Source organism: Chiloscyllium punctatum, chromosome 10, assembly GCF_047496795.1.
Source record: "Chiloscyllium punctatum isolate Juve2018m chromosome 10, sChiPun1.3, whole genome shotgun sequence".
NCBI lineage: Eukaryota > Metazoa > Chordata > Chondrichthyes > Orectolobiformes > Hemiscylliidae > Chiloscyllium > Chiloscyllium punctatum.
The window spans coordinates 69,428,976-69,441,439 of record NC_092748.1 but is presented as its reverse complement, the minus strand read 5'-3'; the positions used below and the strand labels follow the sequence as shown (position 1 = coordinate 69,441,439).

Here is a 12,464-nt window from a genome sequence, read left to right as displayed (position 1 = left end):
AGCGCACGCGAGAGAGAGACAGAGCGCACGCGAGAGAGAGACAGAGCGCACGCGCGAGAGAGACAGAGCGCACGCGCGAGAGAGAGACAGAGCGCACGCGCGAGAGAGAGAGCGCACGCGCGAGAGAGAGAGACAGAGCGCACGCGCGAGAGAGAGACAGAGCGCACGCGCGAGAGAGAGACAGAGCGCACGCGCACGCGCGAGAGAGAGCGAGACAGAGCGCGCGCGCGCGAGAGCGAGACAGAGCGCACGCGAGAGAGAGAGACAGAGCGCACGCGAGAGAGAGAGACAGAGCGCGCGCGAGAGAGAGAGACAGAGCGCGCGCGCGCGCGAGAGAGAGAGAGACAGAGCGCTGCGCGCGCGAGAGAGAGAGAGAGACAGAGCGCGCGCGCGCGCGAGAGAGAGAGACAGAGCGCGCGCGCGCGAGAGAGAGAGACAGAGCGCGCGCGCGAGAGAGACAGAGCGCACGCGCACACGCGTGAGAGACAGAGACAGAGCGTGCGCGAGAGAGAGAGAGAGACAGAGCGCTCGCGCGCGAGAGAGAGAGAGACAGAGCGCGCGCGAGAGAGAGAGAGAGAGAGACAGAGCGCGCGCGAGAGAGAGAGAGAGACAGAGCGCGCGCGCGCGAGAGAGAGACAGAGCGCACGTGCACACGCGAGAGAGAGACAGCGCGTGCGCACGCGACAGAGTCTCTCTCTCTCTCTCTCTCCTCTCTCTCTCTCTCGCGCGCGTGCGCTCTGTCTCGTTCTCTCTCACACCAACCAGCCATGAAATGACACAACCAGCTATCCTTAGTAGCCACACACACAGATGACAAGCAACATGAATTCGACTGGGACAACACTACTATTATAGGGCAAGCCAAACAGAGAACAGCCAGGGAATTCCTAGAGGCACGGCACTCATCCACAGACTCTATCAACAAACACTTCAACCTGGACCCAATATACCGGCCACTACAGCGGACAGCTCGAACTGTCAACCGGAAGCGGCAGAGACAGGCCACTATAAATGCCGGAGGAAACAGCACAGAAGCGCTTCACAGGAGGCTCCCAAGCACTGAGGATGTCACCTAGACAGGGGACAAAACGTTTGCAAGACAAATTCCCAGCTCGGCGAACAGAACCACAACAACGAGCACCCGAGCTACAAATCTTCTCCCAAACGTTGATCATCATAACTGACAAGGCTACAGATTAAGAGTTGGAGAGCTGTATTAAGATGAACAGCTCTTTTGAATGGCATATGCTCGATGGTCTCCTTTCCTGCCTTAAATTCCTGTTCCATTGATTCATTGGTGTCCCTTAAACTTCCAAACGAGAATAACTGGACTTGAAACATTGAGTGTTTCTCCTTCCAGATGCTGCCAGACCTGTACATTTTCTTCAGTACTTAATATATTTCAAATCTCCAGCATCTGCAGTGCTTTGCTTTTACTCCCATATCCTCATAGGTGTTCTTAAATTGATGACTGGAAGTGGTCACACAACCATTATTCCCTTCAAGTCATGCAGCTGAGTTTCAACCCAAAAAGTCTCCACCTTGGGACGTGTGCAATATAGCTGCTGAAAATTATAATGGGAAGAATTATTACAGTCTAATTTTCTCATCTTACCTTTGACTCTGGTTTACAGTAGAGCTGTTTACCATGTGTGAAGACGTCAGTGCGCTCTATTAATTCATTTCTCAGTTGTATGAATTCTTCATCTTTTTCTTCAATGCTTTTTTTAAGTTCTTTTAGCTTTTGCTGATAATCTTTTATCTGTTCTTCCAACCTACTATTTTCAGTTGTTAACCTTTCCTAGAAGTGTAAAACAATTAGAAGTAACAAAAACCTGCACAATGTTGTGACAGGATGTATTAAAACAACTAAGCACTCGAGTATATCAGAAGATTCATAGAGGCCTCAAAAAAAATAAAACAATCATCTGTCCAAATACAATTTCATTTTGTGAGTGCACAATTAATCCAATTTTACATTAAGTAATCTGGCAGTGGAATATGTTTCACAAAGAAGCACAGTACTGAATACACAACTCATTATTGGTGGTTTAACACAGGTGCCACTGCACCATTAAAATCAAAGCATATGGTTATCGTTAGATTTACTGCATAGAAATAGAAAAAAAAACGCCCAGAAAACGCTGGAGAAACTCCAAGTCTGGAAGCATCTGTGGAGGGAAAGCAGAATCCTGTGACCCTTAAGAACTAGAAGCAGCTTGGGGCAAAGGTGATTTTTATGCTGATGACAGAGGGTGATGCGGAGGAGAGATGGGGAAGAAACAGAGAGGTGGAGGGGCAAAGAAACTGTTGATATTCGACCAGGAAAGAAAATAAGCCCGATAGGTGGTAACGGGGACTATGAATAGTTGAAAATGAGTAGACTGTACTGAAAGCGACCCATTTCATGCCAAGACCTGGTGTAGTTGGGTAGGCAATATACCAGGAAGCAGATGTTCATGCTCTGAAATTGTTAAACATGATGCGGAGTCCTGAAGGCTACAAGGTGCTGAAGTGGAAGATAAGGTGTTGTTCCTCTAGCTTGTGCTGAGCTTTACTGCAGCACGATAGGAAGTCAAAGACATCAATGGTGGCTTGGGAACATGGTGGTGTATTGAACTGGTAGGCAACTGGAAGCTTCGGGCTATTTTTACCATTGGAATGCAGGTGTTCAGCAAAGCAATCATCAAGTCTGCGTTTCATCTCGCATACAGAACTGGAATTTATATAAATTCTTGAGTTGTTTCAAGAATGATCAACACTCAGGCCAAACATAGAGAGCAAGTTATAAAATAGCAGAGTGGATAGCACAAGTTCAGTTCTGCTGCTAATTATAACTGCTATCCAGATGCCATTCGACAACCAGATACCAGATACTTTCCATACCCTCTGCTTCTACTTATGCTTGTCTATTTTCTTTAACTTAATAACAGAACAGTTATCAAGTTACTCAGTTAGTGATACAGATCAATCAAGCTGCCCTATTTATTAGTGTCAGTTACTGCTTAGGTGATTGCACTATTGCATCTGATTCAGGATATTGTATGATCAAGCCCCATCCTACAACTTTAACACACACACACACACACACACACACACACACACACACACACAAAAAAATTAATTAAAGGCATGGACCCTCACATGGAATTGCCATCACAGACATGTGGTCAAAGGAGGGGCAGAACTGGCAACTCAACATTCTGGGGTATACAATCTTCAAGGAGAACAGGAGTGTGTGAATGAGGAGATGATATTGCATTAATTACGCAGCAGTTCCTGCAATAAAGGATGGACAATATCTTGGGAGGGACTTCAAATGGGTCTTTGTGGGTAAAGTTTAGGAATAAAAAGGGGGAGTCAGAATGATGAAAGTCTATTTTCGGCCCCACAAACAGAGTCAGCAGGAAATAGAGGAGTAGATATATAGACAATTCACCAAGATGGGTGTAAATAGACCATTATTGTGGATAGTTTCAACTTCTGCAACATTAATTGGGATAATTATAAATCATTAGAGTTGGAGGATTTCTTGAAATGTATTCAGGACTTTTTAAATGTCAACACACCAATGATCCAGCAAGGGACTGCAGTGTTTGAACCAAATTCTGGGGAACAAAGTTGGAGAGTAGGAGAGCATTTTTGCAACAGCAGCCACATCAGAGTACAGTTTAAGCTGGAAATGGAAAAAGATGATCTGCAGTAAAAGAGATTTGAACTTGGAGAAGGCAGATTTTATCAAAATAAGATAAGGTCTGTCCAAAGTAGACTGGTAACAGCTACCTGTCAGGAAATCTACAGCAGAGGGTTGGGGATATCGAAAAAGAACTGGGGCAAGTACAAGCACAACATCCTTCAGGGTAAAACGTAGGAGCATTCAGAGAACCCTGGATGTCTATGAATATTCAGGACTGGGTAAGAAGGAAAATAGAGGCTTTTAGCGGGTATTAGGGCCGCACGGTAACTCATTGGTTAGTGCTGCTACCTCACAGCACTAGAGACTCTGGTTCGATTCCACCTTCGGGCCAACCGTCTGCAGAGAGCTTGCATGTTATCCCATGTCTGCATGGGTTTCCTGTAGAAGCTCCAATTTCCTCCCCATCCAAAGATGTGCAGGTTATAGGGATTGGAATTGTTAAAATGTTCAGGGATATGGAGGCTCGGTGGACTACTCATGGGAAATGCAGGGTTACAGAAATAGGGTAGTGGGTTGATCTGGATGGAATGCTCTTTGGAGGGTCAGTGTGGTTTCAATAGGCTGAATGGCCTGCTTCCACTCTGTAGGGATTCTAAGGAATCAAGAGGCCCTGGCGTACAGAAAGTGCAGGGGGACCTTAAGAAAGTAACCAGGAGAGCAAAGAGACAGCACAAAAAAACACTGAAGGGCCAGATTAAGGAAAATCCCAAGATATCCTACAACTTTAACACACACACACACACACAAAAAAATTAATTAAAGGCATGGACCCTCACATGGAATTGCCATCACAGACATGTGGTCAAAGGAGGGGCAGAACTGGCAACTCAACATTCTGTGAAAGAGTATAGCCAGGGAAAGAGAAAAGTACATTACAGACCAAGGGGGAATCTGTCCATCGAGCTGGAAGACAGCGTTAACAGAATATTTCACATCTGTCTTAGGAGAAGGAGGACGTAGCACAGATTTCAGGAAGAGAGAGTGTAACTTTCTTGGGCAGATCAACAACAGGAATGTGGAGGTATTGGAGGTTTTGGCAGGCCCAAAGGAGGAAAAATCTCCATGTCCACAGGAGTTGCATCCCAGGCTTCTGCAGGAAAGGAGGGGGAAATCTTACTGGAACTTGGACCCAAATTTTTAACTCCACTCTGGCCACAGGGTAGGTGCCAGTGGACTGGAGAACAGCTAAGAAAGGTGGTAGAGATAAAGCAGGGAATTACAGACCAGTCAGGCTCACATTATTAGAGAAAATTCTGAAGGAGAGAATTCATCTCTATTTAGGTAGACAATATTTGATCAAGGATAGTCAGGATGGCTTTGTCAGCGGGAGGTCATGCCTAACAAATTTGATTGAATTTTGAGAGGTGACCAGATGTGTAAATGAGAGTAGTGCAGTTGATGTAGTTTATATGGATTTCAGCAAAGCCTTTGACAAGGACCCACCTGATAAAGAAGGTGTAAGCTCATAAGATTCAGCATGAAATAACAAGTTGAATCCAAAATTGGCTTAGTGATAGGAAACAAGAGGTGATGGTAGAAGCTGTTTGTGTGATTGGAGGCTGGTGTCCAGTGGCATTCCACAGGAATCAGTTCTAGGTCCCTTACTGCTTATGATATATACAAACCAAATAGTTGAGTGTGGATGGGGTGATAAGTAAGATGACAAAAGATTGGCTGGATAGCTGACAGTGAGGGAGAATGTATTAGATTACAGGAGGAAGAGATTGTTGGGTGCTTGCCCACAGGGCTCTGAAGGTAACAGAATAGGTTAATAGCGTAGTTAACAAGGCAAACAGGACATTGGCCTAAAACTGAACTGGACTTATTGGTCGAAGCCTGCATTATGAGAGAAGGAATGTTATATTGGAGCTGTACAAGATTTTGGTTAAGCCACAACTGGAATACAGTGTGCAGTTCTGGTCATCTCACCAGTCAGTGTCAACAGATGTTGCCTGGGAGGAGCACTGCAACAATGAAGAGAGGCTGGATAAGCTCAAGTTGTTTTCTTTGGAGAAGAGAAAGTTGAAAGGGGCCCTGATAATAGGTGTATAAGATTATGAGGGGTATTGGACAGGGTGAATAGAAACAGTCGTTTCCCCTAATTGAAGGCTTAATAACAAAGAGCCTAATCTTAAGGTGAAAGGCAGGAAGTTTAGCAGGGATTGGAGAATGGTGAGAATCTGGAATGCACTGTCAGGTAGGTTAATTGAGGCAGGAAACCTTAAATGTTCAAAAAGTACTCAAAATGCTAGAACATTCACGGCCAAGTGCTGGAAAGTGGGACTAGTGTAAATATATAGTTCAGTCGGTACAAATTCAATGAGCCACAAGGCCTCTTCTGTATTATATCACTTTATGAATCTGTGAAAAATTAAGGCTGACATCCAGTGTTACTCAGTTGACTTCGTTTCAGACATCTACGCTCTCAGGAGAAGGTAGAAGACTGCCTGGCAATTTTTTTTGGAAGAGCTAAGGAGTTTTCCTTGATGCTCTGGCAAATGTTCAGTCCTCAAACAATATCAGAAAAATAGTTATCTCATTGGTATCACTGTGCTATTTGTGGGAGCTTGCTGTGAACATAATGGTTGATGCATTTCTTCCATTAAAGTAGTCATTATATTTCAGAAATATTAAATTGTCTGCAAATTGTTTGTATGGCTATGAAAGGAGCGAGATGAACGCAACTTTATTTCCCTTCATAACAACCTTATTACTAAGGTAATTCTCCCCCATGTGAAACTTTTATAGATTCTTCATCTCCTCTATGTGAGATGAAGCAAGTCATTACACTAACATTGCAATTACCAGCATGAAATGCAAAATGTTTCTCGCCTGTTCACCAGGTTGTTTTGATATAACAAATGGATCCAACAACTTGTTGAATAAGATCTTTTTAGACTATTCAATGGAGGGCAGGTAGTCCTTATATTCAAATTATCACTTAGAAATAGATACCCTGTCATTTATTTCATTAACATTTGTGTGACCTTGTGTATAGAGTGACTGATGTGTTTCCTATATTACAACACTACTATATTTCAAAAGTAATAATTATTTGACAAAGAACTTTTAATGATCCTGCAGATGAAAAGGCATGTAAGCGTACATGCAAGTTCTTTCTTAAATTCTATAAAAAAAGTTTTAATGATACAAAACCTGAAAGTACTACAAACTCTGAGAAACATAGTACAAAACTTTAAAAGGGATACAGACAAAGTGTGATGTGTGGATGACAAATGAAGTTCAAAACAGAGAAAAGTGAACTGAATAATTTTGATAGAAAGAATATAGAGATAAAAAAACATTCAGGGGATGTGGGCTTTGCTGACTCAACCAGTCCGGAATTATTGCCTGTCCCCTAGTTGCCCTTAAGGGGATGATGGTGAGCCATCTTTGAACCATGACAGTTTGGTGCAGGTTCACCCATAGTACTGTCAGATAGGGAGGATCAGGATTTTGATTCAATGACAGTCCAGCAATGGCAATATACCTTCAAGTCGGTGTAGTGAGTAGCTTGGATGGTGATATTCCCATGTACCTGCTGCCCTTCCCCTTCTAGAAGTTAGTGGTGGCGCATTTAGAAAGTGCTGTCTAAGGAGCCTTGGCAAGTTTTGCAATGCATCTTATAGATGGTACATACCGCTGTTACTGTGCCTCAGTGGTGGAGGAAGTGAATGCTTGTAGATGTGTATCAATCAAACAAATTGCTTCTTGTAATGTCAAGTTCCTAGTGTTGTCAGAATTGCATGTATTCAAGCAAGTGAGCTTTTAGATAATAGACAGGATTTGGGGAGTCAAGGGGTGAGTTACTTACTGTAGGATTCCTGGCCTCTGACTTGGTCTTGTAACCACAGCATTTGTACAGTGAACCCTGTTCAGTTTTGGGCCAATAGTAATCCCGAGGAGACGGATACCAGGGGATTTAGCAATGGTAATGTCACTGAATGTCAAGGAACAATGGCACGATCCACTCTTGCTGGAGATGCTTATTACCTGACATTTATGTGGTATGAATGTCAATTGTGAGCCCAAGCTTGGAGGCTGTCCAGTCTTTCTGCATTTGAACACCTCACCACAGATCCCATGTGACTTTACCTTCTGTATCAGCCTGCCAAGAGGAACCTTGTCAAAGACCTTGCTAAAGTCAATGTAGACAACATCCACCACCCTGTCCTCATCAATCACATTTGTCACTTCCTCAAAAAAAACTTTTATGTTTGTGAGATACAACCTCACCTTGCTAAAATGTTCATATTTCTTCCAGAAGTGAGTGAATCCTGTCCCTTATCATCATCTTCAATTAATTTCCCTACCACTCACATAAGGTTCAATGGTCTGTAATTTCTTAGATTGTTCCTTTTTTCCAAGAAAAAAAGGACAACAGGGATAATGTTGACTATTCCCCAGTCCTCTGGGACATCTCCTATGACTAAAGAATCATAGAATCAGAGAATCCCTACAGTATGGAAAGCAGACCATTCAGCCCATCAGATCCACACTGGTCCTCCAAATAACATCCAACCTAGGTCAAACTCCCACACACCATCCCTGAAACCCTGCATTTCCCATGGCCAATCTATCCAACCTGCACACCTTTGGTGAACACTGGAGCACCAAGAGGAAATCCTGCAACCACAGGGAGGATGTGCAAACTCCATAGTCACCAGAGGGTAGAATCGAACCCAGGTCCCTGGCACTGTGAGACAGCAGTGCTAACAACTAAGCCACTGTGCTGCCACAGAAAGGATACAAGTATTTTGTACAAATCCCCAGAAATTTCCTCCTCGCCTCCCCCAGTATTCTGGGATAATCCCATCAGGTGCTGGGACTTGTTTACCCGGATACCTTTCAAAACACCCAACATTAACTCCTTTTTCATACTCTCACACCCTAGAATATCAAGATACCAGTCTCTAGAATCACCGTCCACCATATCCTTCTCCTTTGAGAATACTAATGCAAAAAGCTATTCCCAAAATGCTCCTCCACTGAAACCTTCATCACCTGACCAGGCTCATTCCTCACTACCAAGTCTAGTAGGTCCCTTTCCTACTTGGCCTATTTATATATTGCTTCATTGTCAGTTCGTTGCCAGCACTGTATATAATATCCAAAAAATCTAAAATAAAGTTTGCAACGCTGAAGACAGCTGCAGGAGCAGAGGTACTTGTACACATATCTGCGTGAGTCTTTGAAGGTAGCAGGACACGTTGAATGGCCAGCTGATAAGGCCTGGGATGCTTTCTTGACAGGGACAGAGTACCAGAGGGAAAATGTTGTGCTGAATTTGTATAAGACACCAGGGTAGCCTCTTGCTGGAGTACAGCATCCAGCTTTGGGAACCATACTTCACTAGAATCAAAAGACCTTGGAGAGAATGTAGACAGATCATGGGCATTGTTCCTCAAAGAATCTCAAATACATAGATAGACTGGAGGAGTTTGGACTGTTGCCTTACAGGAAAGGAGGCCAAAAGGAGATCTGGTTGCTGTTTCAAAGTCATCAGATGTTGGGGTAGATTAGATTTAATGTAATTCATAAAATAAAACCTAATGCAAGTTGAGGAAAATCTTTCACGCAAAATGGTTAAGGTCTACAATGCTTTGCCTGAATGTGTGGTGGATGCAGATTCAATTGAATCATTCAGAAAGGAAATCAGTCTATTATTCAAAAATGACAAATGTACAAGTTTGTGGTAAGGTAGGAAGGAAAATGGCACAAAAACGCATTGCTCAATTGAAAATTTGGTACAAACACAACAGGCCTGATACAATGCAGAAGGGCGTGATTCTGCAATGTAAAAAAGTAAGTAAAATGAAAAATTATGCTAAAAAAGAGAATGGCTCTGCTAAGTTTCTGGAAGGAAATGTCCAGTGTAAAAACTGGAGAAAGGAAAACAAATGTGCATACACATACAAATGGAGAATGGGCAGCAGTGAGAAAGGGGCAAATGCAAAGGGGATAAGGAGGGAAAGAGAGAGACAGAAAGAAAGAAAGAAGAGAGGTATTGGAGACAGCATATGTGGAGATATAGGAGCACATGAAAAGGGGTAAACAAATGAGAATGCATGTGCAAAAAATTGAGAGCATAGGCAATAAATAAAGACAGTGGTCAACAAACTACTGATGATTGAGCAAATTCATCTTAGACCATGAGACAGAGGAGCAGAAATTAGGCCATTCAGCCCATTGAGTCTGCTCTGCCAGTCAATCATGGCTGATAAGTTTCTCAACCCCATTTTCCCACCTTCTCCCTGTAACCCTTGATCCCCTTGACAATCAAGAACCTATCTATCTCAGTCTTAAATATACTTAATGACCTGGCCTCCACAGTCTTCTGTGGCAGTGAATTCCATAAATTCACCACTCTCTGCTGAAGAAGTTTCTCCTTATCTCCACTCTAAAAGATCTTCTCTTTGGTCTAAGGCTGTGCCCTCTTGTCCTAGTCTCTCCTACCAATGGAAACATCTTCCCAACGTCCATTCTGTCCCAGCTATTCAGTATTATGTATGTTTCAATTAGAATGCCCCCCTTCATCCTTCTCAACTCCATCCAGTATAGACCAAGAGTCCTCAAATGTTCCTCACATGTTAAACTTTTCACTGCTGGGACTATTCTCGTGAACCTCCTCTGAACCCGGTTCAGGGCCAATACATCCTTCTTGAGATTATGGGGCCCAGAAATGCACACAATACTCCAAATATGGTCTGACCACAGCTTTCTGGAGCCTGGGAAGTACATCCCTGCTTTTATATTCAGGTCCTCTCAAAATAAATGCCAACACTGGATTTCCCTATCTAACTACTAATTCACCTGCAAAGTTACCTTGACAGAATCCTTGACTAGAAGTCCCAAGTCTGTTTGCACTTCAGACTTCTGAATTTTCTCCCCATTCAGAAAATAGTCTATCGCTCTATTCTTCTTATCAAATTCATGACCTCACACTTTCCCACATTGTTCTCCATCTGCCACTTCCTTGCTCACTGTCCTAACATGTCCAAATCCTTAAGACCATAAGACATAAGAGTGGAAGTAAGGCCATTCGGCCCATCGAGTCCACTCTGCCATTTAATCATGGCTGATGGGCATTTCAACTCCACTTACCCGCATTCTCCCCTTAGCCCTTAATTCCTTGTGACATCAAGAATTTATCAATCTGCAGTCTCCCCACCTCCTCAATACTACCTACCCCTCTACCTAACTTTGTACTGTCTGTAAACTTAGACAGAATGCCCTCACTTCCTTCGTCTCTATCATTAAATGTATAAAAGTGAAAATTTGTAGTTCTAACACTGACCCTTGCAGAACACCACTTGTCACTGGCTGCCATCCTGAGAAAGACCCTTTTTTCCCCTCTTACCTCTGCTTTCTGCCAGATAGCCAATCTTCTATCCATGCTATCACCTTCCCTCTAACACCATTGGCCATTATCTTATTCAGCAGCCTCCTGTGCAGCACCTTGTCAAAGGTGTTCTTCAAGTCCAAGTAGATAACATCCATTGGCTCATGTGAATAGAAGGAAGGGGGTCTTGTTGAACCCTGATCTGTCTGGAGTTAGCTCATCTCAGCTGAGACATTAATGGAGAACTAAGGTTTGTAATTGAATTGGCACCAGTATGAGGATGCCACTTAGTTCAGTTGGCGGTACATGCTTGTCATCTTGGGCCAAGAACACATTTGAGCTGGCTATAAATCGCCCATGCTGGAGGAGCCAGTGAGACAGAAAACAAATGAGATAGGAGAGAGACAGAGAAGAGGAACTACACTGGAATGTAAAGATGATGGTATTCTTAATTTGTAAATACAGATTAATGTATTTTTACCTTACAGTGTCTTTCCCTTTCTAATGCTACTATCAATTCATCTGGTGAATCACATGTTACTAGGTGTTGTGCCTCATTTCTTCTCACTGGGAGCAAGTCACTCTGTGGCCAAGGGTTCAGACACTGAGCTTGTCCAGGAATGTTGCCTGCAAATAATCCAGTACAAAAAAATGGTTAATTCAAAAGGTAATAATCAATCAGTTGTCTGACACTGAAGCACCAGTGTTCTATCTGCTCCAATGAACAATTTACTTATTTCTAACTCAGGAATCCAATTCTCCCTCCATTTACAATATTTCACCCTCTCTGGAACAGCACTGGGTTTGCAAAACATCTTGTCTCAAACGTATTCTGATTCTCTGCAAAGGTTCATGGCACCATTACATCTTGTCAGATGATGGCTTGTTCCATGATTGTCAACTCTGTACTGAGCATAGCTTACTCTGCCAATTTCTGCTGCTTTCACTGTAGAGAAAGACACTCATCTGAAATGGTGTACTATTTGCTTTTCTTGAGCCCTCTTTGAGCAGCTGGGAGCTTTACTTTTCAAATAGTCAGTCTTCAGCATTTCATAATTGGCTCACAGATGTCAATGTTGCAGAGGTATGGGTGCCAAGAATATTGTGATCCAGTCGCTAAATCACTGTACAGAACACTTAAGTACACAGCTATTATCCATTGAGTGAATTTAAACAAGCCAGCAGACATTGTTGACTTAACAATGTTGAGTTTGAATTAATAGTTACTATGCACAAACTAACCTTTGGTTCAATATCCATTGTGACAAGATGGACAGCTAACCAGAATTTGTTTTAAATCTTTAATAAATCATTATATCATATGGTTCCAGGATAAGGAACATCAGTTATGAAAACAGATTAGAGAAACTGAGGCTGTTCTGAAAGAAAAGTGAAAAGATTTGATGGAGGCAATCAAAATCTTAA

At 42.9% G+C, this 12,464-nt stretch overlaps 1 protein-coding gene across 4 annotated transcripts in view; it reads right to left on the bottom strand.

The window, feature by feature from the left end:
* The window catches only part of tank (TRAF family member-associated NFKB activator), a 102,327-nt gene that overhangs the window by 48,361 nt on the left and 41,502 nt on the right, over positions 1–12,464 (bottom strand). For all 4 annotated transcript variants that reach the window (XM_072579451.1, XM_072579452.1, XM_072579449.1 and 1 more), the window contains 2 exons: positions 11,521–11,666; positions 1,616–1,801 (listed from right to left, as the gene is read on the bottom strand). In XM_072579451.1, the coding sequence (XP_072435552.1) occupies positions 1,616–1,801; positions 11,521–11,666 (332 nt within the window). The remainder of the gene's footprint in view (positions 1–1,615; positions 1,802–11,520; positions 11,667–12,464) is intronic.